The sequence below is a fragment of the Melopsittacus undulatus genome, chromosome 3, assembly GCF_012275295.1.
Source record: "Melopsittacus undulatus isolate bMelUnd1 chromosome 3, bMelUnd1.mat.Z, whole genome shotgun sequence".
In the NCBI taxonomy this organism is placed as follows: Eukaryota; Metazoa; Chordata; class Aves; order Psittaciformes; family Psittaculidae; genus Melopsittacus; species Melopsittacus undulatus.
Genome location: NC_047529.1, coordinates 31,210,809 through 31,237,855, shown reverse-complemented (window position 1 = coordinate 31,237,855; position 27,047 = coordinate 31,210,809). Strand labels below are relative to the sequence as shown.

The 27,047-nt window shown below is 39.9% G+C and overlaps 1 protein-coding gene across 1 annotated transcript in view; it reads left to right on the top strand.

The window, feature by feature from the left end:
* The window catches only part of LOC101881190 (acrosin-like), a 162,398-nt gene that overhangs the window by 133,547 nt on the left and 1,804 nt on the right, over window positions 1-27,047 (top strand). Inside the window, exons 2-3 of the mRNA XM_034060426.1 lie at window positions 23,931-24,190; window positions 26,637-26,834. Of these exons, the coding sequence (XP_033916317.1) occupies window positions 23,931-24,190; window positions 26,637-26,834 (458 nt within the window). The remainder of the gene's footprint in view (window positions 1-23,930; window positions 24,191-26,636; window positions 26,835-27,047) is intronic.

The window sequence follows — 27,047 nt, the reverse complement described above, 5'->3', positions numbered from 1 at the left end:
TACAGACCACGCATAAAGCCAGAACAGCCCCCTTCCAATGGCTAATGATGTAATCTACAGTTTTTAAAGCTAAAGTCAGGTTTCTTACAGACTTCAATGAATTCAAGCACAATTGATGCGATGAGTTGTTCTATGCTGTAGACATGAGAGATAGTTGCACTTTGTGTTCTTCTTTGTCCTTTTAGTGGTTGAATTTCTAAGTAATCGTTGTGAGGAAGCTTTCATACATCAACATTATAAATTTTGAACCAGAACATTGTATTCTATAATTCTCTTTTGAAAAGTCCATTGAGTTATTTACCTTGTAAGTCCATTCTTAAAAATGACTCAGAGTTCACATGTTATAGTGAAAACAGCAGCAACTCTTTAAACTCCTCTTAGTTGGTTCTAAACACATCTCTTTCAGGGCAGGGTTTGCGATCTTCTCTCCCCTTTGAGCTAAATCACGTGGCCTGGTCACTACTGGGGTACATCAGGTTGCTTTTTCCAGGCATATCCAGATTTTTTTCCCCTTTGCTTCACACCACCAGCAAACATGCTGGGTTTGTGTGGTGTCATGGCTGAGGAAATAAGCCTGAGAAAACAGCTGGAGCACAGGCTTGCATGAGATAGCTACACAGCTCAGGGCATAGAGAGCGAGAGCATGTGTCTGCTCAGTGCATACAGAAAATATTACTTATTCATCCAAGAGCTGCTGTAACAGGGAGCAAAGAGATAAATCAAAACCAGACTAATTTGCATGGATTTTCTCTTTATGAGTTTCTGTTTGTTTGTGGTTTTGTGGGGTTTTGTTTTAGTTTTTTTGTTGTTGTTGAGTCATCTCAGCTCTCTGTCAAGGACTTATCCCCAGTTACTGCTGAAGTTGTATGAAAAGTGCTTTCTTCCTGAAAACCGTTTTACAGGTTTTGTTATTGTTATTTTTTCTTTATCCTTTTGTTACTGGACTTAAGGATGACAATAGTCTACTGTATTGGCCATTTGCTGGCAGCAGCATTCACTTGTGCTCTTAACAGCCTTCTTTCTTTGAACTTTTGCAGTTAAATAAGCTACAGTGGAAGTTATTCCAGAGTTGAAGAACTGCTGCAGAAGACAGAGGCTGACATGATAACACTTTAACAAATATACATATATTGCCCATATCTAGAAAACATAATAAGTTTTAAGTTTTATGTTAGTATTTACTACTCCTGTGTACTCCATCAGCCATGTCAGAACTCATCCCTGGCCTGGTGTTGTCTTTGCAGTGGGAGAGGTAGGAACCTAATGGTCAGTTCTCTCTTTCCCTTTCTCTCTCTTTCCTTTTCCTTTTCCTTTTCCTTTTCCTTTTCCTTTTCCTTTTCCTTTTCCTTTTCCTTTTCCTTTTCCTTTTCCTTTTCCTTTTCCTTTTCCCTTTCTCCCTTTCCATTTCCCTTTCTCCCTTTCCATTTCCCTTTTCACTTTTTCTCACTTTCTTTCAACACAGATCTTTATAACAAAGGTGTCTTGGCATGTGTGGCTGTTTACCTGAGCTCCTCAGTGGGTCTTGGATGGTCCATTTTTTGTATCAGTCTTTCATTAGCTTAATGCTTTTACCTAGAGTGCTGTGTCATCATTTTGGATACACTTGATGAAGAATAGTGATTGTGGTAATGTTGCATCTGATCAGATCATTGAGTGTAACACTTTATTAACAGTTATTAACAGTGTTCTGCAGCAACAGTAGCACCTGTTTTCTTCTGTTGTATTACATCTCTATATAAATTTATAGCTGTTGGCTGGCTGGTTACTTTTCTGCGGATAAGTGTTGTGGTCAGGCTTACATCTATATGGTTAAAATCTCTTCCTCCACAGAATGGGTGAACTCATCTATTCTGCCTCTTGCAAATGGCCCCTGATGAGCCCTTTGCCCCTGCTATTTCACAAGCTATTACTTGGTGCATGGCGTGTGTCATACTTATATGAGAAAGCCTGCTGATAATTGAACAGTATGGATGATTGCAAAATAAGGTGCAAATCTATGACTAAGCGCTGTTTACTATGCTGTGGATGTCCTAGAGTCCTTCAGTGTCAAGCTCTTTTGAATGAGAGAGATAGAACTGTTGGTAGAGCCTTGACAGGAAGTGCTCCTGCTCTACCACTTGCTACCACCAGACCTGTAAATTATTCCAGAAGCCTTGCCTCGTAAGGGGCTCTCCCACTGAAGTGGGCAGCTGCCACAGCAATACTGTACATAGGGGTAAAAACTGGGGAGATTGTTGTGTTCTGCTGTGTATTGTCTCCATCCCAAATGCTAAACTCCACCATTGGAAAGCTTCTGTATGTTGAATAAAAACTATGGTGAATGATAGAATAAACAACAATTGAAAAAGAATCAAGACACTGCTATTGATACAGTGCAGCTTTAATAGCGGGGATATATTTGTAGATGATTAAAGTGATTACTGCAACTTCTAATTAGAGCACCTAAGCATATTTTAAAAGTATCTAACTTGAACTTCAGTGTATTTTTAAATAACTAAAGGGCAATCACACAGGGAAGAAAATCAACAGATGAAACCTAAACCATAACATCTAAATGATCACTAAATCTGTTACTGCTTTCCATACATCCTTTTGAGTGTTCAAGGTGTTGATTGAGGTATTAAGCACATCAGGTATTTAACATCCTCTTGGCATAATTAAAGTGCAGTTAATAGTTTGAAAATCTTTTATTACTATGCTATTTCACATAAAAATACATACCTCCTACATAACTTAGATCTTTCATCCTCGTCCGTATGTCTTGCAGTAGTACAGAAAACTCACTTATCTTTGAAAATTTGTATTAAAATGTAGCAATTTCTTGTTGAGTCTGTCTTCTCTGTTGCTTGTGTCTATGTATTTATTTTGCTTTTTGCTTTAGAAAACAGTTATTTCTGTGCATTTCAGCTGTTACTCTGAATTCTCTTTGTGTTTTAAAGATGCTTATATTTAAGAGTGGCTCAATGTATTATCTTTTATCAGAAAAGGAATTAGAAGCAATTAAACAAAGGTTTTAGTTATCAACAGTGAAATGAAGGTGTCCCTTTACCACTAAGCAAAAGATATCAGGACAAGCTGGCATGGAAAGATCTATATCTACACTGTCAGAATCTCTGTTAACAGAAAGTAGGTTGCCTGCCTTCAGGCTATCTTTTGAGAATGATCTCTGGCCCATGCTATGAAACTATGTTCAAGAACTGTTTGGGCAAGCACAGTATGGGCATAAAGTCTGGTAGCAGCAGTTTAACAGCAAAGAAAAGCAAAATACAGTGATTAGGATAATTCTCCAGCACTGTTCAATTTCTCAGTACAGATGTAATTAAAAATTACTATTCCTTTCCACAGGGGCACACAATCACAACAGACACTGTGTTGGTAGTTTTGTCATGTTAAAAAGTGGTTAAAATTATGTCAAGTAATCATTTGTGTCCTTATGCAACATAAAAGGCATGGCATCTTGTGTGACCACAGGTAGTTACGTGAGCTGAAGTGCACCTGTAGTTGAGGTTCCTTTATCATTATGTCTCTTTGCTCTGGAGTACCTCTTTCAGCTTGACAACTCAATGCTTTAAAATGTCATTCTTCTAGATAGACGTTGCCACTAAACCCTCGGATTTTTTAAGGCCTTTTAAAAAATGTATCTATTTTCTGACATGTGAAGGACCTGTTTTCATAAAGATCTGAGATTTGATTTCCTTCATGCTCTCTGATGCTTTATTTCAAGAGCAGTTAAATTTTTATAATGCTGTTTCTGAAATACCTGTACTTTACTGGATTCTTTTGTTTTTGGAACACTCAGCTGAGATTACACCTGTTTGTTCTGTTTGCTTCCATTAGTCTCTGATTTTTCAGCTTTTTGTATATTTAATAAGTGTGATATTGTATATTTAATTTAAGGCAAAAACTGTATATTTAATTAATTTGTCTCTAATTTGGAGAGACATCAATTTGACAGGACGATCACTTGGTGGATAAAGAACTGGCTGGATGCCCACACGCAAATAGTTGTGGTGAATGGCTCAATGTACGGCTCCTGACAAGTAACAAGTGGTGTCCCTCAGGGACTGGTGTTGGGACCGGTCTTGTTCAACATCTTTGCGGTGACATGGACAGTGGGATTGAGTGTGCCCTCAGCAAGTGTGCTGGTGACACCAAGCTGTGTGGTTCAGTTGATACGTTGGAGGGAAGGAATGCCATTGAAAGGGACCTTGACATGCTTCTGAAATGGGCTGATGCCAACCTTATGATGTTTAACCATGACAAGTGCAAGGTTCTACACCTGGGTTGGAGCAATCCCAGGCACAGCTACAGGTTGGGCAGAAAAGAGATTCAGAGCAGCCCTGTGGAGAAGGACTTGGGGGTGCTGATCAATGAGAAGATGAACATGAGCCTGCTTCAGTATGTGCTCTCAGCCCAGAAAGTCAATTGCATCCTGGGTTGCATCAAAAGGAGCGTGACCAGCAGGTCGAAGGTGGTGATCCTGTCCCTCTACTCTGCTCTCGTGAGACCTCACTTGGAGTATTGTGTGCAGTTCTGGTGTCCTCAACATAAAAAGGACATGGAACTGTTGGAACAAGTCCAGAGGAGGGCCACGAGGATGAAGACAGGCTGAGAAAGTTGTGTCTGTTCAGCCTGGAGAAGAGAAGGCTGTGTGGAGACCTTTTAGCAGCCTTCCAGTATAGGAAGGGGGCCTGCAGGGATGCTGGGGAGGGACTGTTCATTAGGGACTGTAGTGACAGGACAAGGGGTAATGGGTTGAAACTTACTTAAACAGCAGAGGTTTAGGTTGGATATAAGGAAGAAATTTTTTACTGTTAGGGTGGTGAGGTACTGGAACAGCTTGCCCAGGGAAGTGGTGAATGCTCCATCCCTGGCAGTGTTCAAGGCCAGGTTGGATGAAGCTTTGGGTGACATAGTTTAGTGTGAGGTGTCCCTGCCCATGGCAGGGGTGTTGGAACTAGATGATCTTAAGGTCCTTTCCAACCCTAACTATTCTATGATTCTATGTTTCTACAGCAAGTGCTGCTGTGCTATCAGTTTTCAGCAGTTTATCTAGGGAAGGTTACGTAGAAATGCTCCTATGCTGCCTAGTCTGAAATTCCTTCTACCTTGATTTTTTTGCATAATTTTCTTTAGTATGATCTGTGGCATTTTTAGGTAGGTACACCTCTTGGAGGTGTATCTGGTTGCTACAGCTCTCCTTTGCTGGCTGTCCAAATGTGTGACAGAACTCATCAGCCCTGGCATTAGCTGTGTACTAACATGATTAGAGACTCAAACTGTATAATCATTTTAGCATGCTGCCAGTGCTGTTATGCTCTGCCATATGAAGAGGCTTCTGATTTGATGACATTAAAGATAGGCAATTCATTGCCTCTTGAGGCTTTGTTCCATTTCTTAACCACCTTTGCTGTTAAAAATATGCATCTTGTTTCTAATGTAAATTAATCCGCTTTGACTTTTGGCCATCATTTGCTTTGCTTAAGTATTTTTGTGTCTGAAATTCTTCCTGTACTTCAGTCCTGTAATCAGGTCTCCTCTCAGTGTTTTTCAGTTTGGGTATGTTTTTATTGTGATTTTAGTTTGGGTTTTATTTGGGGGGTGGAGGGTACAGGACGACGGATAGATGTACGGATACAGAGGTGTTAAATAATGCATAGACTGAGTTCATTCAGTTTTTATGGGGTATTTTCTTCAAATTATGATTAATTTTTGAGGCCATTTGAGAAACATTTCTAACATCCTTTTTATATGGGGGTTTGGAAACTCTAGAGATGTATTCAGACATAAAATGACTTATTTTCTATTTTATTATTTAAAGATAGATGAAACCTATTGCAGGGGAAGTATGCCCATTTTGGAGATACACTCACTGTCAATAGTCAAAGTCAGGTTTTCAGAAGATCTCTTCTATTTTACATACCTGTTTCAGAATCATGCTTCTGTGTCTAGGACTAAATGGTCTCTGGGCGGGAGCATTGAAGAAGCTTGCATGTAAAATTTCTCATTTGCTCTCAAGAATATTTATTCTAGCATCTCTGGAATTTGAAATTATCAGTATGACTGGAAAGTAAAAAATGTAGCATGTATATGAGTCTGCATTTAAGACAACAAAAACCTGATTTACCAGCTACAGACTTGTTAATATAACCTTAACAATATGCAACATTTGAAATGGTTACAGAAGTGAAGAAGAGCTTGAGATGTGAAAGTATATAAAAATGAGGTAATATACTATATGGTTTTACCAAGTACAGAATCTGTGAGGCTAATGTGATACTTTCCTGAGAGAACATAACTGATTTTCCAGACAAGTGAACTGCAGCAGATCTCATCTATCTAGAATACAATGCTGTCTTTGAATATAGTGCCTCATAAGAGGTTATTAGTTCAACAGCAGAAACTAAGGATTAATACAAATACTATTATGTGTGTAAAGATCTGGATAAAAAAAGGCTATGTTGGGTGAAGCTGAAAAGATAACTGGTGAATTGGAAGGAAGTCATTACACAGAAATTTCTCAAAGATCCAGATTCAGATCATTTTGTTTAATATCATCATAAATAAAATGGGCAGAAGTAGACACATGCTGGTAAAAATGACTAAGGTCACAAAATATCCTTAATGCAAAGGAAGATCAGAATATAATTTGGTAGGAAAACTGAATTATCATGAGAACTGAGAGTAATGGTATTATTAGGAAAGGGTACTAATAGCACAGGGGTGTGGTCATGAATTAGGGACTGAGAGTTGGTAAGGTAATGGCTCTTTATCTATACAAGACAGAATAAAATGTGCACATATGTGGTCATGAAAAGAGCAACATTTTGAGCAAAGTATTTCTAGTTGAGATGGAGAGATATTTGCCTCATAAGGCCTCTGAGTGTTTGTGTTCAGCACTGAGAACGATACATTTTTAAAACTGCAAGTGGTGGAAAGAAAGACTGTCAAATGTTTGGTAGCTATTCTCCGAGGAGAAGCTGGAAAAACAGGCTCCCTTATTTAGCCTTGCCAAATGGAGTCTGAAAAAGATATAGCTAATCACCAGCAGGGGGAATGGAGAAGATGTGTTTGAGTTAAATAAATGTTGGCACAAGGACATCAATTAATTTAAATGGAAAATTAGAAGAAACCTGAGTTTTCTTGAACTGTGAATTCTGTGAAAATTTGAAACAGCCTTCTAATAGAAAGAAGGCTGTTTTCAGAGGAGCTGTAGCAGTTTATAAAAAAGATTGTGTTGCAAGTTGTCTTTATTAGTAGGTAAAGACAAGAGTAGATGACCAGGAGATATCTCAAGCATGGTGCTGTGTTCACTGCCTTCCATTTTGGTGCTTATTGCCCTTGTTTTCAGAAGAGCTCGAGATCTATCATGCTTTGCAGTCTGTTCTCTCAGGCAATGTTGCAACTCTGACAATGACTCCAGTGCTCTTCATAGAATTAGGCTCAAAATTAGCTGTTTGGGCTCAGACAGAAGGCATGCTGGAGAGCTAGGTTTTAAAGGTAAACTTTCAAAGTCCTAGAAACATGTTTTAAGCATGCAACTATCCTTTCATCTTTGCATATTACCCATTTCAGTTTTAACTGATCTATTATATAACTTCTGGCAGTAATCTAAGTGGAAGATCAAGAGGGTTTGTATTTTGTCTGCTTCAGCTATGTAACAAAACCCATGGTATAAAAGTCACACAAAATGCACACCTGGCTATTGAAACACAAATAGAATGTCAGGTTGGAAGGGACCTCAAAGTTCACCTAGTCCAACCTCTAGGCAAAGCATGACCTAGACTAGGTGTCCCAGAACCCTGTCCAGCCAAATCTTAAAAGTGTCCATATGAGATTTTAATGAGAAATTTACGAGAAATATTCAAATAGTGTAAAGCTATTGCATTTTGAAAACTGTATGTAATTAATCTAGAGACTGATCCTATGCTGTTTGTCCTAAATATATACATATATTTATTACAAAATGCCTTACACACTTCATGTAGATGAATATACTATTCAATTTCCAGGCTCTGTTATTTTTTATGTTTTCCCATTTTCCAAATTCTGTATATTTTCTTATATTGTAGATCACATGCTCATTTGGTCTGTCTTTTTGTTCTTATAGGATCGATGTATTGGACATTTTAGCAATTATCCTGTGATGGTAATAATGATAAAATTCTAGATTTAACTGAAATTAATCTTTCAATATCCTCAAAATTCTTGTTCTCTCCTAACCGGGTATAAATTTACCTCCTTTAAGTATCCTGTTTTCTTTACTGGGTAACAAAACTTCTGGTTTTACTCTCCAGTTTTAATTTTCTGTTAGAAAAAAAATCCAACTTATTATGAGTATCAAAGTTTTAAAGTAAAGAAATTTTTAATTACTGTGGCTTTATTGTTCATGGTAAATTGTTGGTGATCTAGTGAGATCCATTATCCTTACCTTACTTATTAAGACCTATTTATGTTTTATATCATATGAGCTTTAAAATACCTGCAAGAAGGGCACAGGTGACTTCATTACTTTCAAATTCCTTCCTTCTTGGAGACTGGAAAAATCAGAGAAACACCTTGCATATTATTATTGTTAGTGATAGTACTCTGCATTATTGGTGTGATGTATATACACACATTGTCTTTTTTTTGTTTTGTTCTGCTGAAAAGTGGGAAATATTTCTAGCAGGAACAGGACTGCTTCAGCAAGCATGTTTGAGGGGAAACTGCTCTTTTTTTGTACATAAAATGTGCATTTTTTGAATGTTCTTTTTTTGAAAAAATGTTTTTTTTTTTTTTGAAAACTGTTTCTCCATGTTGAGCTGTGCAAATCGCACATCGCTCTTAACACTGTTTTATTGGGAAAACTGATTATTTACTTCTGTTCTTTGCTTCCTATCTTTAAACTATGTGTTCAGTTATGTGTGAACTTTGCTATTGCAAAGCAGTTTACTTTCTTCAAAAGCCTGGGGAGAGATGGGGGCTCTTGGAATACTGAGATGTATCTTTGATGTAGTAAAAATATTTTAATATTTTCCCTCCTTTTGTCATATCATCCATAATACTACTAATTCTATTCTTTACTATAGTTTCATCTATTGTGGACATGGATGAAATCAGTTTAATCACTACAGATTGCCCTGAAGCTCTTTTTAAAGACTGAATATATCATTTTCCATCCAGGGATCTGTTGCCAAGGAAGGTTGAGCAGAGAGGTTGCACATTACTGTTTAAGTATTTCATCCTGGATTTCCTACATCTGGAGGCAGTTACAATTAATTAATTTATTTATTTTTTCCCTACTCAGCTCTTCAGCTGAAACTTCAGTTTACCACAGAGCCTCTGATGAAGGTTCTATATATTTCACCCATAGAAACAACAAAGTCAAATAACCATTGACAGCCAGCCAGCTGTGTAAGCTATTTGCAGAAATTTTCTATTAGAATGAAAATGATTACTTGAATCTTATTACCAGATTAACATTTTTCTAACATCCCTCAAAGAAGAGACTTGAGAAGTAGAGGAAGCAGTTCTTCTTTCAGGATGTAATATAGTGGTGGCAGCATGTCTTAGCCTAAGACTTTCTGAAATACTTAAATCTGTGCCCCTAGGCTCTGGTAGTGCAATTCTTTCTGATGGAATAATGCTGCTACAAATCCTAACCTGGAGCACTGTGACATGAAAACATAAACTCTTGTTAGTTTTCCCATACATGGCTAGATGCAAAATGTGCAGATTTAGAACTTGTTTACAAATCCTTACTGAATACACAGTTGGTTGACACCCAACACTTTGAAATCTGGCTGCTCAAAACATAAGAGATGTCCAACTTGTACTACATTGAAATAACTTTATTCTTTGGCCAAAAGAAAATTGTGACAAATCAAATACTTGAGTAAATCATATGCTTGAGTTGACATAATGAGAAGAACATGCGGATTATATTATGGTCATGGTGTTGGCAAGATGACAGTCTTACTCTCTTTCAAAATTTGTCAAATTTTTGTGTTTCTTTCATTTGCCTCCGGTCACCCAAACTGCCTAATTGTGCCTTTTACATGTTAATGAAGGATTTCTGTGTTTCTATTTGGCGATATTTAGTTTTCTTTCTAAATCTGCTTTTGAAAAAAAAAACAAAGCAAGAGATTGTCAAAGGTAGCCAAGATCTCCTTGAAATTATTAAAAAGTCCATTGAATTAGGTGAATGCTTGCTTTTGATTTTCATTTGTGTATTTTAGAGGCATAATAAAATTTTGCTCAATACATGAATGGGCAGAAGAGGTCTTGAGCAAAGCAGGTTGCAAATAGCAACTAAAGCTTGCACTGTATAGTTATACTGCACTGTGCTCTGTTAGAAGTCCAAATAGAACAAATTTAATCATAGAAGAATATCTACCTACGTGAGATGCATAATGTATGGTATAACAAATATGTGCTACACCTGGTGGTAAAAGTTTATGCCTAACATCTCTTACAGAGTGTTTTTACAAAGACACTGGCAAAAGACAAATAAGCACTGACAAGCCGGAGACCATATGGAGAAAGAAGCCATTAGAAGCTAAAATTGCATTTTCGGCCTCTCAGCTTCTGCTGACCCAATGACCCAATTTATTTTAGTTGGAATGTTATGTTGGTTGGCTGATGCTGCTCTGCAGATCTTCTCTTGGGTCAGGCAGTGCTGTAATTTAGATGGCTTTTACCTCCTTCGTTATGGTAAAACAGAAGTATTGCCTTGTGAAACCACATTAAAAATTAGAAGATTAGAAAAGACTCATAATTGATGCTACTGCATGACTGGCAATTGCTGATGGCTAGTTAGCTTGTGAAAACCAACTGCTGAGACCTATGAATATTCTCCTCTTTCTTAGTCTTGCCTGGTTTATCATCTAGTAACAGCAGGCTGTATGCTTCTTCTGAATGAGCCAAAAAATGCTGTTAGGAATGCTGCAAAAAATGCTTCCCCAGAGCTGCAATTAAATGCCAAGAGAGAGAACATTAATTCAAGGAGCTCTTGGGGTACCAGAGGCATCGTATCTTGTCCGTGACTGCCTTTTGAGACCAAATTAAAGAATTTTTTTTGGCCAATATTCTTCAGTGAGATGAGAAATCTCATGGAAATAGCCTAGGAGTGCTGCAGGACTAGCTGGAGGGTATGTGGAAAAGATATTACCCTTCTCTGGCAGGAGAGGCTGCTGCTGCTGCTGCTGCTGCTTTCAGCTGAATTATCATCTCAGCACACTTTGCTTCAAGTACTTAATCTGTAACTGCTTCAAGTGCAGTCATTTAATTATGAAAAAAAAACCAAAACCCTGCTTGAATAGTAGCCTTAATGTAAATAATGTTAATTGGTTATAGTAAATGTAGTTCTATATTTAGGTCATGGATTGTGCAATGTCATAACTAGACTACATTTTAAAAAGGGGAATAATTATAATGTAAAAAACATGGTAAAATCATGTTTAGATTTAATGAATGCCATTGATTTAGAAAAAGAAATAAAAAAGGTAGACATTAATTTCCCTAAGGAGTCATTCCTGGGATACCCCACAAATTGTCTCCCTGTGAACCTAACATCTCCAGTTCCCTGGCCTGAGTACTGCTGTGGCAGTTCTGTGCTCAGCACCATCACTAGCCTGACCCTGTAACTTGTGGGGCTGCACCCTTGTTGGAGTGGGCACTCCATGGTCTGTGCTCTTGTCATCCTCCACTCCTGCCTCCTTCTTCTTCAGGAGCAGCACTGTGATGATCCCTGTCTGAGAAGTTAATGCCTAGGATATTTTTTTCCTTTAAAGCTAATTCATTTATACATGCTGAAACAGTCAGAAGAGACTTAATCTGCTGCGAGAATCAGATAAGCCAGATCTGTTTTTCTGATGAATGTTGCAGGCTTTAAAATGTGGGATACCAAATCTGAAGAAGGAAAACTACAATCACGTTCTCACTGGTGTCACCACTTGCCAAGTTGCTGGAGTCATTGGCACTCTTTAGACCATCCCAGTTTTTGTGCTGCAAGTGTAATACTGTACCCTGCCAGAGACACATTTCAGATCACAGCTTGGGTGATTTGTCTGCGAGTTTGCAGAAGTACTCAAAAAAGTAATATTGCCTAAGCCTGCATTTTATAATTTTATCTGCTAAATAAATGTTTGTATTGGTGAGAGTCTAGTCCCATGCTCTAAATGACCTAAAAAATTAATTCAAATACTGTTCTCATATATGCACACTTGCCAGCCTCCCACTGCTTATGTTCTTGAAATTTTAGCATCCATTTATAGCATATACATACACTGCAGTATAAACCCTTCCGACTTTTACTCTGTCCCCTTTTATGTCTCTCAGGGAATATAAGGCTGTAGATCTTCATCTCTACAAACTCAAAACATCAGTTCTGTCTCCTCATGAAGTGGAGGAAAGCACATCTTGCCATTAGGATTATATTCTCAGGAAATGCCTTATTATCTCGTCCAGCTCTGACACATGGCTTGAGCACTTCCGTCAGTTACATAAGAAAGTAACAATGGCTGTAATGGATCACCTTTCTCATTATAGGGCAAGATGAGAGTCCTTCAGATAAGGAGTGGCCAAATTATAGGGTTCCTTTGACAAAGACAAAGACATTATCAACTATTCTTGGGTATGCACAGATAGTCACTTCAGTGAACAGGCCACAGGAGTCACACTGCAATGTTGTAATTTTTAATATATTTGTAACAATCATGTAAACATAGAAAGTACTGTGATATGGGGCAATATTTTATATGCATTCAGCCCAGCCTCCTCTTCTAAAAGCATTTTTTCTGCAGCTAAATATTTAGTACAGTAATACTTTTGTAAATTAATGTTTTAAGGGATAAACAACAAAATTCTAATTTACTATAATTAATATTTGTACATGTATATTTGAATAGCAAAAACTGTCTTTGTTGTATGCCTTGCTATGTTTGAATTAAATTAAGTAGCAGCAAGTTTCCACAAAAAAAGTCAAGCACACAAAACCACTTTGTTTTTAATCTTAGGACATCTTCTTTCCAAATGTAGTCTTTGAAAATCAGGACAGTTGTACATTTCATTTACTTGTGTTTTCAGGAAAAATATAGAGGAAGGAGGCAGAAAGATGGCTTTAGTGTGACTCCATCCAGTAACTGAGCAATCAATCGCACAAGTCAAAGGTTGTTTTATTTGCCTTTAAAATCAATGAAGGAATGAAACTGCTATAAAAGTATCCAGACTTGAGAAGTCAAATATTTATTAATGGTGAAGGAAAGATTGAGCTGATTAGAGGGCTTCCAACAGGATTTTAGCTTCGTCTTTCAAATAAAATACAGTCAATATAATCCATCAGAACAGTCCTCAGTTTATTAGATTCCTCTACTTAGTTCTTTGCAGAGTTCAATTTGTCTTATTGGTTTGTGCCGCAGTACTAAGGGCAGAATCTTCTAGATCTATTTATAGTGATGACTGTTCTTCCGCTTCAGAAGAGTAATTTGTAGCAGAATAAATAGATAGTATTAAGTTATTTTTATCTCAAACTAACACAGTTCAGACCTGGACTTCTAAAAATGGCTGCAACCTATCTTGGCCAATCTCTATTTATAATACTGAAATTAATGTGTACTTGGTGGTGCAACACTGAGAGGAATGGTTAAGGTAAAAAACTTTAAACACTCTTGTCGTGGTTTAAACCAAGTCCCCCAACTCCCGGAGAGTTAGGAAGGACAATCCAAAGAATGTAGCCCCCACGGGTTGAGATAAGAACGGTTTAATTGCTAAGGCACAACACAAATCACTACTGCCATTTACTACTACAAATAATAATGATAAAGCCAATAACAAGTGAAAAGAATACAGCACCCCACCAGCCACCGACCCATAACTCACTCCACCCTGCCCGGCTGAGCACAGCATGCTCCCTCCTCCATTTTCCTCCAGAGCTCCACCACTCCAGCTCCCCCTCTCCCAGTTGCCTCCTGGGCATCGCGTGCTATGGTATGGAATACCTCATTGGCTAGCCTGGGTCAGGTGTCCTGTCTCTCCTTCCTCCTGGCTTCCCCTTCTCCACCTGGCTGGAGCATGTGCTCAGAAAAGGCCCCGAACAAAAGCACCCTCAAAACATGCTCTCTATCAAGCAACTGCTCCCAGCCCAGAAGTCAAAACACAGCACTGCACCAGCCACAAGAAGGAGAAAAAATGACTGCTACTGCTCAACCCATGATAACTCTACAGTGGAGTCTTTTTTACCTGTTCAGATATGCTGACATCAAAGTGATGCAAAGTGAGAATATAGCTGTTCTTCTCCCAAGAATTCTCTCTTAGTTACAGATTCATCCTTAAAGAAAACCAAACCCCCTTATGGTTTATTTTGCAGTGCAATTTGAAAATATGCTGTTGGGAATGAATGGGCTAGAAGTGCTCTAAAGGCTGAAGCTGTCTTATGTACTGAGAGTTGGGAGAGTTAGATCTTGCTGCCTAGCGCTGAGCATAGAAAATTTCATTGATTGTCTTGTGACCATCAACACTGAACAAGGCTTAAACACATTGTTTTACCTGTTCACAAACTCGATTTTCTGCTTACTGACAAATTTCTGAGATATCAAATATTTTCCAGGCAAAAAATGTAGTAGCTTGACTTTTGTGTGTTTCCCAAGACATGCTTGCTTTTAAGAACATGAACTTACAGACTCTGATCATAGAGGATTATATATGCCTTACCAGCTTGTCTTTTGAAAGCATGTGAGGACTCTTGATTTATACAGCTACTCACTTTATTTAACTAAATGAGATAGTGTTATTTATTTTTGATCTATAACCACACAAAAATCTTTGAAGTAATATATCTTGCTTTTCAAGGAGTTGTGACATGTAGACAGAAGTATCTTAAGAGGTTCATTCAGATTTAGAAGCTGTAATCTATCAAGTGCAGCATACCTAGAGAAATTAGCCTGATTAAATTAATGCTCCAAACAGAATGTTATCTTCTCCCTTTCCGGCTGCTTTTAACTAAGGGCACATACAGAAGTAACTCATAGGTGCAGGTTTACAATATTTGGGAGCATCAGCAATTTTTGCATCTGTAATTTGTCTCTTTCAGGTGAAAAGAGGGACTAGCACATCCCCAGAGGAATTTCCTATTTCAGACAGTGCAGTAAGTAGATTGGATAGAAAAAGTTTATTTTCTTCATAAACCTGATCCTACCTTACAGAGCTATAATGTCAGGCTTTGCGTGAAGAAATACTAGCCACATATAAAAGTCTTTTTCACAGTTTATCAAGCCTGAAAATAAAGCATTATTTTTATTTTCTTTAAGTAATCAATTGCATTTTTTTCCCTAGTGGAATTCATTATGTTTTGCTCTGCATAGCCTTTCTGTAACAAACTTGATCGTAGGAGATTATTTCAGTGTGGAAATTGTGCATATATAACTGAATTTATTGGTTTAGGTCTTCTTTCATGCTGTTGTGTGATAATGATTCAGAAGGCTGCAGAAGAGAGTAAGCATAAATTTGGTAGAACAGTGATTATTCTAGACAAAGGAGAAATATCCCACAAGAACACAACAGGAATATGTGCTGTTGATTGTGGTGCAGAAAGAAGTAACAATAACATGGTGTGGGAAGAACTTTGCTGTTAGCTAAGTTTTACATAACCAGATTTTCTAGTGGAAGAATTTTTTTTTTTTAAAAACTACTAAGCTACTTGTGATGGTGTGAAGCAGCCTGTTTTTAGTCATACAGGGAAACACTGAGTTCAGAGGTACTAGATCGGGGCAAAGGGAATGAACATGGTCTGGATAGTCACTGTTAGGCAGAAAAAGACCGGCTTAGGGCAAAGTAACAGGTGTTTTAAAATGTAGTAATAGGCAAAGTGAAGTAAAAATGTCTGTACAAAACCTTGAAAGGCCTCCATACTAATAGAAGTTGCAATCTACTTAAAAAGATTCCCCATTTTTCTTTCCTCCAGTACTTCAAACTTCAAAATCAACCAAATTTCATTTTATTGAGATTTATAAAAGCAGTATGTGGTATTTATTCTGTTTGATTCAGGTACCTATTCTGCATTTGCATTTGGGTGCTCAGTGAAGCTGTCCTAGTACTAAGTACCTAGGATTCCAGCTTGGTGAGGTGGTTCTCGTTCAGAGACTATTCATATCTGTTAAACAGACTTGTTTCCTAGCACTGGTGATTTTCATTGGGAAACACTTCAGTGTGTACTTCTGACAGTGTCCTTCGTTAAGGATAGCTGTATTTTGCAAATTGCAGGCAATACATGGGTTTTGTTTAAGATATATTGTATGATTATACTCCTGATATATGAGCAAATAGATCTGTAGCAAAATCCACATCTACAAGTGTGGAAGATTTGCTCCTTTTATTCCCCTTTTTTCATCACTATTATTTTCTTCATACCAAAAGAGAGTCTTGCAGCATGTTTCAGCATTAATATGCCCCTGAAGTAAAACAAAAGAAAATAAGATGTTCTTGAAAAAACTCTTGAAAAGCACTTGAAGATTTCACAAATAATGGTGTGCTTTATTAGTCATGAGGAAAACTGTGTAAAGCAACTAATGGTACTTTGCCATGCTAGATGTGTTTATTGCAATAAAGGTGTAACATTTAATATTAAAAGAACTATTCATTATGAGAGTATTAAATAGGATTTATACAAATTTTCTAGCCAATTTATATAATTTTGTATTTGGCATAGCATAAGAATGGTTATGATGTCTGTTTATATATAGGCGTTAATAAACTTATTATATGTATTCATATGAAGAAGAATTTTAAGGTATGAAATCTACAGCTTCGATTAGAAAACATCATCATCTTATTTGTATGGCTCTTGAGGGGTCAGAGACACAAGGCTACATTTCATGTGTTTCTTAACTAGGCTGCTTACCAGCTGACACTATTCTTTGATAAATTACCTATATCCATCATTACCAAGCTCTGCCTTAAATTTGGAGGTCAGTGGCCCTTTGCATTGTGATTCACAAGACTTGACATCCACTCATTGCTTGAGGAAATTTCCCTTCTGTTATGCTGCTGACCCAATCCGTGCTTCCATTTTTGCTTGCAGTTCTGTCTCGTGCTATTTTTTTTTTGCTGATCGATCCCCACTCTCCTTGGTATGTCCCTGAAATATTTCAGTTTGCTCTCCTTGATGTTCTGGGAGCAGTAAATGGTTCTTTCTGCACTGCTGCAATATATGCTCATTTGTCTTCTTTCCTGCACTGATGTCTTCAATGTATATCAGCCACACAGAATCTCAAAGGACTCTGATGACTTCATGTTTGCTGCCTCGAGGATGCAGCTTTCACAGTTATACCTAGCAATAGATCAAATTGTCAGTGATTGTACCAGCTTGACCTTTATGAGCAGGTCTCCAGCCTGCCCTTTTCTCTCAGAATACCTTTTAATTTAACATCTGCTGAGTATGGCATAGCCAACCTTATCCAGATGTCACCTTGTTCAGATGTTGCTATCTTTATGCATAGTGAAGACTAGGTAGTTCCTACATCTTTCCACTTCCATCGTACTTCTCTTTCATCTAAATAAAATGAATTAATGTCTTCCTGTCTTATCCTTTATTGCTATGTCAGACCCACATTCTCTGGCAATAGTCTATCATTACTGCTAATTCAGTTTTAATTTGAAATAGACTGATTTTGGATTTAGATTGAAAACTCTTCACTGCCAGATTTTTTTTTTCCAGGGACAAGTATGCGTATCCTCAGTTGGAAGTTTTTAATTTTTTAGTAAATTATACTTGCTTTCATAAACAGATTTTTTTTTTTTCCCCAGAAAAATAAAATAATTAAAGAAATAATTTCAGGGAAGTCTATTGGTTAATGGATTGTACTCTGTCAGGAGACTGGGGAAAAAAATGGAGTCCACAGTGGTGTGTGCTGGGATTTGTATTATTTAACATCTTTATCCATGACTTGGAGGAGCTGATGGATGCTTGCTCCTCAGGTTTGAAGATGGCATTAAATAGCAGTGGGACAGCTGATAAGCCTGAAGGGCAAGGCTGCCATTCAGATGGAGGTAGAGAGGCTGGAAGGCTGATATGAACCTCAAAAATTCAATAAGGCCAAAAGCCAAGTTATGCATGTTGGAAGAGTCCCTGGATGATACAGGTGGGAGTCTGTCTGCCCAGGGGCACCTCTGTTGAAGAAACCCTGGGGATCCTGGTGGGCAGTGAGCTGAACCTGAGCTGACAGTGAGGTCTGGCAGAAGGAAAGTCAAGTGTCCTGGGCTGTTAGCAGATGCAGAACCAGAAGATCAGAAGTGATGGTGCCCTCTGCTCAGCATTCTTTAAATCATATCTGGAAAACTGCATTGTATTTGGTCTCCCTATACTAGAAAGTCCTTGGTAAACTGGAGTGACTTTAGTGAAGGGCCACCAAGGTGGTCAGGGCCAGCTGGAGCACTTGCCCTGTGAGAAGAGGCTGAGGAGCAGAGCTTATGCAGCTTTGAGTGGACATGGCTTTGGGGAAGCCTATCAGCAGCCTCAGAGCCTACAGGGAGGTGATTGAGCAGATGGAGGCAGGCTGCTCATACAACAGTGTGAGGCAGGAGACAAGAGGCATCAGGCATAAACCAAAATAAGAGAGGTTTGGACTGGAGATAAGGAGAAACTTTTTCACCATGAGAGCAGCCAAGCAGTGGGCAGGTTGCCGAAAGAGGTTGTGCAGTTTCCTTCCTTGGACATTTTCCAAGATGAACTTGGATAAAGCTCTGAGCAACAAAGTCTGATAGCAGAGCTAACTGCTTTGAGCATGAGGCTGGATTAGAGACCTTCTTAGGTCCCTTCCAAGTGGAATTTTTCTGTGATTCAGTGATTTGTCTAATATGAAGCAATTGTCATAGTTTTGCTTTCTGATATTGAAGCAGACCTTTGAAGTTAAACAACTGAAAAGACTTACTAAAACTATATAAACAGAGCTCTGATGTACCTGTAAGCTGCCTGGAGATGTTAACACTGTATATCAATGCATCTAGCTCTAATTTGTAGATCACTTTGTAAGGTATGTAAGGTATTACTTTTTTGCAATCTATTTCTCTTCACTTTTGCCATCTGTCCCCTAAGGGATACTGTACCTCTGAGACCACCTTATCTATTAACAGACACTTTTGATGACCCTTTACTTTATCTGAAATGCAGGATTTAAAGACAGAAATTGTACATCCATACAGCACAATTCTGTACTATTTGAAAAGGATCATCTTGGAGTCTCTTTGGACTTGTTTTAGTTGGATTTTTTTCCTAATAAATATTTTCAAATGTTTATTAATTATTATATAAGTTTAAGCTTTAAGAGGATTTTTTTATTGCTTGTATAAACTTCTGTTGCTTCTTTCTTTAAACTTACTGTCTCATGTAATGCATTCTTCCACTCTTTTCCTGTATTAGCCTGCATTGCATATCCTGACTACTTCAAGAAGGTAGTCACAGACCCTTTATCTGCCTAGACTCAAGAAATGAAGCTTTTCTTGTCTTTCTTGTATCACAGGTTTTCCATTATGTGTTTTATCTCGGTAGCCCTTTTTTAATCACTTTTAATTAAATTTCTTCAGTATTTTATCAGATATGTACAGCAACATTTGCTATATTATTTTTTATTTATCCCTTGTAAAGTTGCACCATTGCTTTCTTGTTATGAATAGAAATACTTTGCCCGATGCATTATAGCAAAAATTGTCTTTTTTTCACGGGTGCTTTCAGCATCAATTAATTGATGCACTCAGGTCTGCTTTCCCTTCTGCTTTTGCAGATTCCCTCCTTAACACAGAGTTTTATCTCTAGTCTCTTATGCACACCAGTACACTTCTTAACGGTTTTGTTATATTAGTTTTCAATATCTGGTTTCTCTCTAGATGACACTTAACTGTATTCCCTAATTACACTGTAGGTTATCAATGTATTTTGTAAATACATTTCCCTTTTTTTGCAAAGATAAATAGTCATAAAATTAAGTATGCTAAGTTCTAAAAGTAGATCTTCAAGACTTTCAGTGATAACTATTTTATCTCAGTTCTTATAAATAATGTCCATATATGCTACCCTTCACTCACTTTATATTTCTTTCCCAAAAGTCCCTTTATTCTAGTCTTCACTCAATTTGTGTTTTTTTCATTCTTTAATGATTTTCAGGTCCCATATTATGTATTTTATGAAAATCCAAACAGGTGAGTTTACCTTTTTTCACCTAAAGATCAATTATATTCTCAAAGTTATACACCTGCACAGAGATAATTTATTATTTTGCTGTTTTTTTCGGAAGTCAGTTGTTTTAGAATTGCCGATGTTGATGACCTTCACATATGAATTTTAGAATATTTAGCTTCTGTAACTGAACTAGATAGTGTTTAAATGTGCTAGGGCACATGCAATAGCACTGGACAACCATCATGTAATAATTTTCAATCAGTTCTATAGAAGTTTGTCTTGACAAGGTGAGCAACTGTTTTGCCTTCACTGTAGTAGACTTGGAAAATGTGAGTCAGCAAGTTCTAGTTTCAGTTTTTATTATCTTAATTTTCTTATCTAGAAAAGTCACAAGAGCTAGATTATGCTTGGCCCATCATTATTGAGCACTTTGGAATAAAATAAAACAAAAATCAAGGCAATGTCAGGAACCATTGTAATCCTTGTACTTCTTGGACATAAATGCTGTCTGCTGTATTTCACCTAGTCATTAAAGTGGTAGACAAGAAGATGGTGCAGGTGGAAGTTGCGAGGATTTCCTTTTTGCCAGGACTCAAAACTTTCATCTGTAAACATGGTTCAAAGCCTAAACTGGTTTTGGTTGAAGCAATGTTTTCCTCTAGGAATGAATATAATTTCTCAAATGCAAAAATACTCATTACTCTTAAAAGATGGGATTTAAAGTGGGACAGATTTTTGAGAGCCCAAAAGCTAAATCGATCTATTAAAAGGTTTCACAAAATCTCCTTGAACTGGGTAATAAAACACCTGCAGGGCAAAAAAGATTTGCAGAAAACCTTATCTAACACAGAGGAAATTAAAGGAGTTAGCAGAAATTAAAGAGTTAACAGAAGCCACATTCCTTCTGAGAGTAACTGTGTGCTACTTACTGTTTGCACTCAGTGTCTGCTTAACACTTAACTCATCATTCATCTCCCTGACTCACTTTTTTTTCAGCTATTTACTTTGATACAGCAATAATGGAGCCCTTTGCAGTATTGATGTGCACTCACCCATACATACCAAATTAACAGAGGATCTTTCTTCTTCAGAGTTAGGTTCAATTAGCCCACTTAGAGTCCTGGAATGAGTGTCCTTCCTGACCTTCAGGCCAGGTTGTTTCTAGAAAATGATTTAACTAAACTGGACAGTAGGTAGAGATGGCAGAGCCTTGTTTATTGTCCAGCTGGTAGACTAAGCGTATGATAATTAAAAAAGAAAAAAAAAAGCAGTGCTAATTGGTGACTTGAAAGCCATTGTACCAGCAATTATATACTACATGTTGAAGCCTTTTCTCTCTCTTTTTTTTTTAAAGGGTATTTAGCCTTAATTTACTCTAATACTATCAAACCAATACATTTTGAGCAACATAAATGTATTTAATAACAGGATATTTTACTGTGAAAATTCAGGTGTTCCTGTATGTGTTGTTTCTTCATTCATTACTTTTATTAACTTTTCAGAATAAAGACAAACACCCCCCAAAAAAAACAGAAACCAAAATTTTAATAGAGGTATTCTGACTGTTTAAATTAAGTGTATAGAAGCAAAATATACATTTGTAATTCTAAATGACTTTTTTCAAAAATGTGCTTTGATATCTGTTGAAATTGCTATTTATGAAACTTTGCTACAATATTTAACATGTTATTTTAATCCATTTATCTACAGTTTTTTTTACAAAGCAGCTTAGAAGTAAAAACAATAGGTTATATTTTGCTGAACTGCAGATATTCCTCACAAATTCAGTTAATGAACTGGGATTTGGTGTGTTTCCATGTGTAACTGATTATAGTATATTTTGAAAGTTAACCAAAGAAAAGATAGTCTCTTTAGCCCAATCATCTGTAGAAAGATTAAATAAAACCCATTCAGTCAGTTGAAATTGAAGATAGCACAGCAAAATAACTTTTTATTATTTTGGTTTTTGTCTAAATCATGTGGTGTACTATAACACTACAGAACAGAGGACAGTATTAATGTCAGTGTATGCAGAGACACTTTTCTGAATTTCAACACCTATTCATATGGGGAAGTTACACTACTGTGTTTGGCATGCAGTCTGCAATATGATAATTATATGAACAGGCTGAACTCAAAAGCATAAACAAGACAATACACAGATCTGCATGTCTATAATTCCATCCGCAGTCGTCAGTCATTCACCACAGGTTGGCATTCACGACAAAAGCAAAAATACCTGAACACACACAGTTTTCACCAAACTCATTGGCAAACTTTTTAATTTGTGATTGTGTGTTTGATGTGTGCACTTGTGCATTCTCAGTGAAAAATCGTTTCCCAACATTTATCAAGTCTCCTGTTCCACTTGCAGAAAGCAGTGCTGGTAGCATTCATCCTACTGTCTTAGACATTCAGTATGGATGCCAGAGACCTATCTCAGTTGACTGATGACAGGTGAAGCCAAATGGATTTCTTAGTCTAAATTTCTCAAGTTAGATGAGGTAAAATTCACATTTCAAAGTGGTGTCTGCTGTTTTCCTATTCTCTGGGCATTGAACTGTAGTCCTACAAGGTGACATGAATGATTTGAGACTTCACAGAATGAAAATAAGATTAATATATTTTGTGTTTGAACATGGAAGTGAATGTGTAATATAGTATAGAAAGCAGGTTGCATAAGGACAATTTAAAGTTAATAGTATGAAGATGTGTGAAATTGCAGAACACACATAACTGTGGTGAATGAATTAGTTAAGGAATAAACCCAACAGTACTGAACAGTTTGTTAATGAGTATGTGCCAAAACCCTACCAAGATCCACAACCTTGTCTTTCAACTGCCTATATCGACAATAGATTAATTTAAGGGTTTTCTGATTTGGGAACTGGACTCTGCTCAAATAGAATTGCACATGATGCAGTTGCTGCCCTTTAGAGGCAAGTGTGGGAAGGAACCTCATCTAATTGTTTCCTTTGTCTCCCCCAGGGGGGGGTGCAAGTTCAATTGTTGCTAAACCCATGGAATCTGGGGGGGAGGGGTCGGGAGGAAAGAAGGGATTGGAATGGGATTGGGGCAGAAGGAATGGGATTTGTGGGGTGTTTCTGGAAGTGAGCATGATTGGATGGGGCTTGGAGCACCCTGCTCTGAGGAAGTTGTCCCTACCCAGGGCAGGGGTTGGAGCTGGATGAGCTTTGAGGTGCCTTCAACCCAACCCATTCCATGACTCCATAATTCCATGACTCCATGATCCCACACCTCTGTGCTGCAGTGTGGATGTTCTCTGGTGCATGGATCTTAGGAAGGAGCTGGTGGCACAAGGGAGCTCCAGAACATCCCAGAAGCAGAGCATCCTATAAGGATTCAGATCATCCCCGAAGCAGAGCATCCCATAGGGATTCAGAGCATCCCACAAGCAGAGCATCCCATAGGGATTCAGAGCATCCCACAGACCTCCAGAGCATCCCACAGGGACGCGGAGTATCCCACAAGCAGAGCATGTCATAGGGTTTCACAGCATCCCATAGGGGTTAACAGCATCCCATAAGCAGAGCATCCCACAGGGCTCCAGAGCATCCCACAGAGCTCCAGGGCATTGCATAGGGATTCAGATCACCCCAAGCCCATCAGAACCCCCCATATTCCCATGCCCCCCCCCCATGAAACAAGCCATGGACTCCCCCAACCATCCCCCCATGGAAACCCCCATGGAACCTGCCTTTCTATGACATCAGCCCCAGCACCAAGGGACTTGCATCCAGCACCTGTATCCCTGGGGCAGTTGCACTTTGGGAGCAGTGGTGGTTGTGGCTCCTTAGTGGCAGCTTCTTGGTTGCGGCTCCTTGTTTGCGGCTCCTTGGAGGCAGCTTCTTGGTGGCAGCTCCTTGGTGGCAGCTCCTTGGTGGCAGGTCCTCGGTGGAGGCTCCTTGGTGGCAGCTCCTTGGTGTCACCCTTAGTGGTGATGGAAGGGGCAGCTTTGCTCCGTGTCCTCATCCTACTGTCCTTGGCCTGGCTGTTGCATGGCTCCTGGGACAGCTGTGGGTGAGTGGCACCAGGCTCCGGGGCTCCTGGTATTCCATAGGGAGATGCTGCTGCTCCCAACCATGGTCACACCAATGGGGTGGTGGGAATGGGGGAGCCCCACTTCCCTGCCATCATCCCACGCAGTGGCACGGCGCAGCTATGGGGCACTCCATAGAGTCCCTTGCCCCTGCAGCACCCAATGGGGCTGGACAATGCTTGCTCTTCATCCCTAACCATCAAGTATTGGGCTTCTGCTTCCAGAGGGACCTGCTGTCATGGTTTGAGCATGTTTTGAGGGTGTTTTTGTTCAAGGTTTTTTCCAGCCAGGGGGAGTCTGGGAGGAAGGAGAGACAGGACACCTGACCCAGGCTAGCCAATGAGGTATTCCATACCATAGCACGTGATGCCCAGGAGGCATACTGGGAAAGAGAAGGCAGGGTGTAGGACTCTGGAGGAAAATGGAGGAGGGAGCACATGGTGCTCGGCCGGGCAGGGTGGAGTGAGTTATGGGTCGGTGGCTGGTCGGGTGTTGTATTCTTTTCACTTGCTGTTTGCTGTATCATTATTATTTGTAGTAGTAAATGGCAGTAGGGGTTTTGTGTTATGCCTTAGCAATTAAACCGTTCTTATCTCAATCCGTGGGGGCTACATTCTTTACATTCTCCTTCCTAACTCTCAGGGAGTTGGGGGACTTGGTTTAAACCACGACATTTTTTTGGCGCCCAACGTGGGGCCCGAGGGATTGAGATAAGAACAGATCTGAGCGGATTTATGGTCTCTTGTCACAATGCTGATTTATTGGCTCTTAGAGGTTTTTCTCTGGATCTCGCTGTTTCGGGATTTTACCGGGTACTTGGTGTATGGATTGGATGTGTTTGTGTTTGTGTCGGAGGCTTGTAATACGGTGGGGCTCCGGCAGCAGGGGGGGATGGACGTGGCCGTGGACTTGGACTTGTACCAGGCCGTCCCGCTGCTCTTCGCTGTCTTTGTCCTTATCCTCGTCGTCGTCTGTGTGGAGCTGCGTGAAGCCAGGAAGGAGCGGCCCCGGGAGCTGCCGGCAGCTGAGGCTGCCAGGGAGAGCGGCACGGGGAGCCAAACGGCTGTGGCAGAGCAGCGGGAGCAGGCGGGGGAGGAGCGGAGCAGGGCGGTAGCTGAGCAGCAGGATCAGGCGGTGGGGGGGGGCGAGTCCTGCGGCCGTTCCCGACCCTCCAACGGCCGAGAGTGTCCCCCGGAAGTCGCCCGCCGAGCCCCAGCAGGATGCAGGAGACTACGCAGCACTTCCCAGCAAGGCAGAGGAGGAACCGAGTCCTGCCGCCGTTCCGAACCCCGCAGCATCCGAGAATATTCCCCGGAAGTCACCCGCCGAGCCCCAGCAGGATACAGGAGACCAGGCAGCACTTCCCAGCAAGGCAGAGGAGGAGGATCCGGACTCGGGAGAAGAGAAGCTGATAGTGGGAGAGCTGGCAAGCACGGCAGCTACATCAGCCCCAGTGACAAGTGCAGCAGCATCATCTGAGAGTTCTGATGGTTTTGAATGGCTTTTGGGGGCCCTTGGGACCTGCCTGCTGATTGTGATGGTGGTTGGCATGTTGGCCCATACACAGAGTGTGTTCTACCCACAATCATTTTGTCTGATCCCAAAAGTTAAGCAGAGTCAGGTTTGGGTCTTGTCTAGGGTTAGACAAGGATATAGGAGCACCAGGAGACTGTCCCCAAGGCTGGACAGTCGTGAGTGGCAGGGCATGTGGGACAGTATGGCCAGGTATCTGATCCACTGGGCCCCTCCAGTGCTTTGGAAGCATTGGAGGTGGAAGGCAGCTGTATGGAGTCCCCAGCAGCAAGCTGTAGAACTGCTAAAGGGGACGGTGAATGATTTTGAGCCTGGTGGGCCCAGATACTTCAGGCCATCATTCCAGAGATGCAACACAGAGATGTCTCATGATCGAGGGGTGGACTTAAGAGTGATGGTGTATTGAAAATGTGAGATCTGGGCATGACGTGAATGGTATGGAATAAGGGGTGGATAATGTCATGGTTTGAGCATGTTTTGAGGGTGTTTTTGTTCAAGGTTTTTTCCAGCCAGGGGGAGTCTGGGAGGAAGGAGAGACAGGACACCTGACCCAGGCTAGCCAATGAGGTATTCCATACCATAGCACGTGATGCCCAGGAGGCATACTGGGAAAGAGAAGGCAGGGTGTAGGACTCTGGAGGAAAATGGAGGAGGGAGCACATGGTGCTCGGCCGGGCAGGGTGGAGTGAGTTATGGGTCGGTGGCTGGTGGGGTGTTGTATTCTTTTCACTTGCTGTTTGCTGTATCATTATTATTTGTAGTAGTAAATGGCAGTAGGGGTTTTGTGTTATGCCTTAGCAATTAAACCGTTCTTATCTCAATCCGTGGGGGCTACATTCTTTACATTCTCCTTCCTAACTCTCAGGGAGTTGGGGGACTTGGTTTAAACCACGACACCTGCGGTACCCGTCCAATGGCTGATTATTACGGTATGTCACGCATCGTCGGAGGTGTGAACGCACACCTGGGCACCTGGCCATGGATGGCCAGCATCCAGTTCCCCACGGCCAGAGGCTTCGCACACATCTGCGGGGGGTCCCTCATCACCCCCCAGTGGGTCCTCACGGCTGCTCACTGCTTTGTTGGGCAAAAGTAAGTGGGAGAAGGGGTTCCAGCCATAGGGAAAGGGTTGGAAAGGAGCTTGGAATCATCCACTTCCAACCCCTTGCCAAGGGCAGGGGCGCCTTCCATAGAGCAGCTTGCTCCAAGCTGGCCTTGAGCACTGCCAGGGATGGAGCATGCAAACCTTCTCCATCCATGCCATCCCAGTGTCCCAGCACCCTTGTAGGGAATCCCTTCCTTATC